Source organism: Lacerta agilis, chromosome 17, assembly GCF_009819535.1.
Source record: "Lacerta agilis isolate rLacAgi1 chromosome 17, rLacAgi1.pri, whole genome shotgun sequence".
NCBI classification, from domain to species: domain Eukaryota; kingdom Metazoa; phylum Chordata; class Lepidosauria; order Squamata; family Lacertidae; genus Lacerta; species Lacerta agilis.
The window spans coordinates 37,696,218-37,702,635 of record NC_046328.1 but is presented as its reverse complement, the minus strand read 5'-3'; the positions used below and the strand labels follow the sequence as shown (position 1 = coordinate 37,702,635).

Here is a 6,418-nt window from a genome sequence, read left to right as displayed (position 1 = left end):
CCTCCCCTGACCACGCCACACTCTGCTCGCCCCTCTCTCCCTCCCTTCCACCACCCCGTCTCGTTTCCCTTTGGCAAAGTTCTTTCCAGCCAAACTTTCCCAGTCGCTCTGAGCAGGTGGAGTGTTTGCTTTAATTCCGTAGCCATCCTTTTCATGGCTTGCCGAATACTCTGTGACATCACAGCACCTTGGCCAATAGAAGGCCGGGGCTGTGGGAGAAGATATTTCACCAAGCAGCAGGCAGGCAGCTTACACTGCTTTGGTTTGTGTTTGGTCTCATTTATTTATTTCTTGAAAACGAATGGACCTATCTTAACTCGCCCTCTTTTTGATTCGCAGGGTCAGCAGCAATGAAGAAGACGCATACGTGTGAGTAGGATTTCATTATTTGTTGAGTTTGTTAGGAGGATGGTAAATGGACCCCTGACCATTAGGTCCAGTCGCGGGCGACTCAGGGGTTGCGGCCCTCATCTCGCTTTACTGGCCGAGGGAGCCGGCGTACAGCTTCCGGGTCACGTGGCCAGCATGATTAAGCCGCTTCTGGTGAACCAGAGCAGCACACGGAAACGCCGTTTACCTTCCCGCCAGAGTGGTACTTATTTATCTACTTGCACTTTGACGTGCTTTTGAACTGCTAGGTGGGCAGGAGCAGGGACAGAGCAACGGGAGCTCACCCTGTCATTGCAGGGATTCGAACCACCAACCTTCTGATCGGCAAGCCCTAGGCTCTGTTGTTTAGACCACAGCGCCACCAGCATGTTAGCTCTTTTAAAAAAAGGAAAGTCCATGAAATTTCCAGATTTTTCCTGCCCCTCGCCTCCCAGCTCACCCCGATCTCTGAGTGAGTGCAGACTACTCAACAACAGGTTAACCACAGCGGAGAATGCAAGCACTTAGAAAGTTGCCCCTTGTGTCTTCCTGCTGTTTGGCTCCTTTGCGAGTTAATGTTCGGCAGCTGCAAACGCAACGCTCAGATGCTTTAAAAAGAGCAGCATCCTGGGATCTCGCAAGCAGGTCCTGAAATCCATTAGTGACGCAGAGAGATGTCTCGCACCCAAGGCCATTGGCCCATCTAGATCAGGACTCCCTACACTGACGGGCAGAGGCTCTGCAGGATTTCAGACCAGGGTGTCTCCTACCTGGAAGTGCCAGGGGCCGGCCTTCAGTAACTGGCATTTGCAGGTAAAGTGTCACTGCAGATGGAGGCTCCATTCAGCTGCCGTGGCTTGGCGACCATCTGCGGCCCATTCCTCTGTGTATTTGTCAGATACGTTAGGGTGCAGCTTTCCCCAACCTATGATCCTCTGACTGTTGCTGAGCTGAAGCTCCCAATATCCTTGAGAGTTGGCCAGGATGGCTGGGGCTGATGGGAGTTGGAGTCCCTGAACATCATAGGACTACGATGCCCATCATCCCTGCCTGTTGGCCACACTGACTGAAGCTGATGGGAGGTGTAGTTCAATGGCGTTCTTTGACTCCAGCTCCCATCAGCCCCCGCAAACATGGCCAACAGTCAGGGATGGTCAGACCACCAATGTTCTTGGACAACAGCTCCCATCAGCCCTGGAATGGCCAGGAGTACCAACTTGGCCACATGACTGGGTGCCTGGGGCCGTGGGTACCGTGTACCTGCACCGATATTTGTGGGTGCCGGACCCTACATGGGGAATTTTGTGGATGCTCGGGCCAGGGAGTTGGCACCTATGAACATGGCCAAAGGTCGGTCAAGGATGATTGGAGTCCATTGCCTCGTCTAGCTTGGAACTGTCTACTCGGACCGCTAGTCCTGCTGGTTGCCAGGAGCCAGAGTCCAGCCACCTTCAACAAGGGCATGCCAGTGGGGCCTTGTTGTACCTTGTGCTCACTTGCTTGTCTCTTGACGCCCCAGGACCTACTTTTTTCTTCCACCTCCAGTGCCTCTGTGGGTAGGGGCGGGTAGGGGAGAGAAATGGGGACATTGGCGTATTTCCCCCTCTTATTTGATGCCTGCAACAAGATCTGTGTGGTGGGCCCCTTCCTGTCGCTGTGGGACCCAGATCAGCGCCACGGTTCTCTGCACGACGGGATGCGGTTGGGCTCGCCCAAGCACTGAGCGGGGCTCCATCTCGGGAAACGCAGGGCGTCCTGGCCTGACGTCGTGCTTTGCGGTGGGAGGGGGCGATTGACCTTGATAAACAAGGGAGGGCCAGGCAGGCCAACCACGTCAGATGTTTGCGTAGCCAATGTCAATGCAAGGGTGCAGGCCTTGAGTTTTAAGGCCCACCTTGTCTAGCCTCTTGTTCTCGCCATGGCCAAATGTAGCCATGGCTGCCATGTTGGATGGATGGACAAATTTGTGGAGGAGAGGGCTATCCATGGCTATTAGCCACGATTTCTATGTCCTGCCCTCACTGTTGGAGGCAGTCGTGCTTCTGGTAGCCACAGGAGGGGAGAGGGCCTCTTGTACTCAAATCCCAGTGCGAGTTTCGCATAATGGGCATCTGGTTGGCCACGGTGAGCACAGGACGCTGGACTAGATGGGCCACCGGCTTGAACCAGCAGGGCTCCTCATATGTTCAGATGCCCCAAAGAACCAAGGAATCGAGATAGACTGCCTTTGGACCTGGAGGTTCCATAAGAACCCCAGGAGAGCCTGCAGGCCAAAGGGGAGCCATCTCGTCCAGCATCCCTGAATCTCGCAAAATCCATTGCATGTTCATGAGTTCGAGTGTCATGAGTGAGGGAGGAAAAACTGGCCCCACCAGTAACCTTTTCCTTTCTGATCTGAGTGCTGGACAGGTGCTCTGTTCGGGTGCTATTTGTGGGGAGAAATCCCCCTAAATGGGCAGCCACACACTACCATTCTTCTTCTTCCTCCTCCTCCTCCTCCTATTCTTCTTCTTCATCATCTTCTTCGTCTTCTTCTTCACATTTACTTCCGTATTCGGAGTCCTTTCTTGACACTCCAGAAACGGCTGTACTCTGCGCATCCGAAACGCTTGGTTTTAGCCGCGTGAACTGGGCGCACGCAGTCAGTGGTGTCCGAAGGGGTCCCAAGGTCTGAAGACCTCTTGCCCGAAACCTCAGGAGCGAGGAGAGTGCTGCCGTTGCGCTGGAGTCCTGCTTGCAAGCTTCTCTTTGGGGGGGGCACCGTGTTAAGTCACTATGGGAACGAGGTGCTGGAGCAATGCGTCTTCGGCCTGATCCAGCCATTGGAACCAGGCATTTTGGGCCATATTGCGCCGATTCGGCTCCGATTTCAAGAAGGATACTGACAAGCTGGAACGTGTCCAGAGGAGGGCAACCAAAATGGTCAAAGGCCTGGAAACGATGCCTTAGGAGGAACGGCTTAGGGAGCTGGGTATGTTTAGCCTGGAGAAGAGAAGGTTAAGAGGGGATATCATAGCCATGTTCAAATATATAAAAGGATGTCATCTAGAGGAGGGAGAAAGGTTGTTTTCTGCTGCTCCAGAGAAGCGGACACGGAGCAATGGATTCAAACTACAAGAAAGAAGATTCCACCTAAACATTAGGAAGAACTTCCTGACAGTAAGAGCTGTTGGACTGTGGAATTTGCTGCCAAGGAGTGTGGTGGAGTCTCCTTCTTTGGAGGTCTTTAAGCGGAGGCTTGACAGCCACCTGTCAGGAATGCTTTGATGGTGTTTCCTGCTTGGCAGGGGGTTGGACTGGATGGCCCTTGGGGTCTCTTCCAACTCTAGGATTCTATGATTCTATGATTTTTGCCAGTTGCTTACTTATTTCCAGGCCCAAATCTGGGCGCTGATTTTTAACCCTTAAACACCCTGAGCCGGAGTGTGGTACCTCTGGCCATCCCAGGGACGACGTTGCCATCGCGACCAACCCTTGACGTGACTTTCCCCTTTAAACAGAAAGCCACGTTCCAGCCTCAAGAGTTTTCTGTGCTCCCCATCTACCGCCCCAGACCCTCTCATCCATCCACGTTTCCCCCCCCCCCTCAAGCGGAAACTTTTCTTGTGGCTTTTTCATCTTCTCTCTGCCTTTCTCTTTGGCCTTTTGCGGGTTTGGAACTTTCCAACTCACTGCTGTCTCTCTCTCTCTCTTATTCCCCCCCCAAAAAAAAATTACAACCGGAGTTTCTGATTGGCCGTTGGGAGCACCAGTCTGTGGGGTGCTGCGTCACCTGTCAGCCTGCTGCCGGTGCTGCCTTTTTAAAAAAAAGGAAATCTGACTCCACACACACATACACACATACTTCCCAAAAGCGCTTCTCACTCGTTGCAGCTGATGCCCAGAGACGAGCAGGTGTTGCAGAATCAAACCGCTGGCAGTCCCCCTCCCCACAAGCCGTCTTCACCATGCGAGGTATGTGGGGAGAGGTTGGGGGAAGGCGAAGCGGCCGCTTGGGGCCACCTGTTGGCTTACAGCCGGCGCCAGAGCAGTGGGGTGTTTGATGGGGCCCCCGAGAAACCCATAACTGAGCGGAGCCAGGTCTGCAACGTGCCACCTGTGGATTTAAAGCCAGCTCCAGAGCCCAGAACAACCAGGAGATATATATATATATATTTGTTGTTGTTCAGTCGTTCAGTTGTGCCCGACTCTTCGTGACCCCATGGACCATATGCACTGAATTTTTCAAACATTTCCACGATAACCTTCAAATCAAATGCATTGATTCCTAAGTTGACTTTCTCACCTTCACCTCCGCAGGGTTTTCCCCTCACACCTTGTCTACTGCCTTATATCTTTGTCTATCACAAAAAAATAGAAAATTCTTTCCATAGCACCTTAGAGACCAACTGAGTTTGTTCTTGGTATGAGCTTTCGTGTGCATGCACACTTCTTCAGATGGTATCTGAAGAAGTGTGCATGCACACGAAAGCTCATACCAAGAACAAACTCAGTTGGTCTCTAAGGTGCTACTGGAAAGAATTTTCTATTTTGTTTCGACTATGGCAGACCAGCACGGCTACCCACCTGTAACTATCACAAAAAAGTTTCTCTATTGCAGTTATTTTATCATTTTTCTTCCCCTGCTTTTATCTCAAATACTGCCCGCAACTTGACTGTGTGTGTGTGTGTATATATATATAATAGTCCACGAATGTCCTCTATGAAAAGTTTGTCATTTTGATCTCTAAATTTCGTTGTTTCTGCATAGTCCATTGCTTTCAAAAAGCCAACTCTTCCTTTGTTGGAACTTTCTCTTCTTCCCATTTCTGTGCATATAATATTATACCTGCCGTTGTCACAGACATAAATAGTTTGGTCACCTTCTTTGGGACACCTCTCCCTATTATACAGATAAGGAAAAGGTCTGGTCTTTTGGAAATAGCCCATTTAAACATGGTCTGCATTATATTATATATCATTTTCCCCAAAAACTTTTTGGTGGTTTACATATCCACCACACGGAACAATCGTGTTTTTGACGGGACCCCAAGGGTCAAAGTTGTGGCTTTCTTAATTTAAGGGCTGTGTTGCTCAAGGAACCCCCCTTCAAAATATAATGATGCTAATATCGCTGGTGAGCTGATATTGGTGTGCACTGCTGAATTTCTTGCCTTGCCTACATTCCTGGAAGGCTGCAGACTAGGGATGAGGGAAGAAATTTGAATTGTACGTATTGCTTATATATAGACCGTATGTGTGTTTTACATTTGTATGATCCTGTTTGGCTACAACATGTGTTTGGTTGCCTTGTTAATCAGCTCGAATTCGAACTGGTTCACACTGAAAGGTGATCCAGCCCTAATTTGTACTTTCCTAGCCGAAACTTCGCCATCATTTGAAATTCTCACACCTGCGAATTTTGCAGTCCAGTTCTCTGGCTGAGCATCACATTTTTTTAAAAAGAGGAATATGCACATTGGTAAAAATGAGATCTGCACCCCCAAAAAGTGTCACGTTAGGGAATATGGGTAAACGGCTTTGCCAAAATGTGGGTTGGGAAAAAATATTTGCCCGTGTGTCTGTTAGGAGAAATTTGCACCAGAAGGCTAGTGAATTTTCACGAGGACATTTCATTTCATTTTTATTTATTTTATTTATTTGTAAATAATTTTTATTGATTTTGACTGAATATAAACCAAAATTATAACAGACAAAATTATACCATACAAACCATTCAAATTTCATTTCATTTTAAATCTCAGATTGATGGATTTCATGGTCCTTGGTTAGGCAACTTGGTCATAATTTTAGCTCTGGACTTTATGGGTGCGGATTATAGATCCTTCCAATGAATGAAGAAAATGCCACCTCAGATCCCCATCTATCGCAGGGATGCGGCCGTAGGGTTCTCTTGGCTTCGCAAGAAAGTGAGATTCCAACTGTAATGGGCTTAAGTTACGGGGGCGGGGGGAGAGATTTTGGCTGAAAGTTCTCAGCAGTTCAGAGCAATTCAGAAATTGCCAAAAAGGGTTGTGGTGAACTCTCTCTCTCGTACCAGAGCTCTTGC

At 49.4% G+C, this 6,418-nt stretch overlaps 1 protein-coding gene across 2 annotated transcripts in view; it reads left to right on the top strand.

The window, feature by feature from the left end:
- The first annotated feature begins 339 nt into the window (after positions 1-339).
- The window catches only part of RORC (RAR related orphan receptor C), a 46,088-nt gene continuing 40,009 nt past the window's right edge, over positions 340-6,418 (top strand). Inside the window, exon 1 of one of the 2 annotated variants that reach the window (XM_033136019.1) lies at positions 340-369. In XM_033136019.1, the coding sequence (XP_032991910.1) occupies positions 351-369 (19 nt within the window). In that variant the 5' untranslated portion in view covers positions 340-350. Of the gene's footprint in view, positions 370-4,301; positions 4,324-6,418 lie in introns of those variants that run through there. The other variant, XM_033136021.1, reaches the window with a different exon arrangement.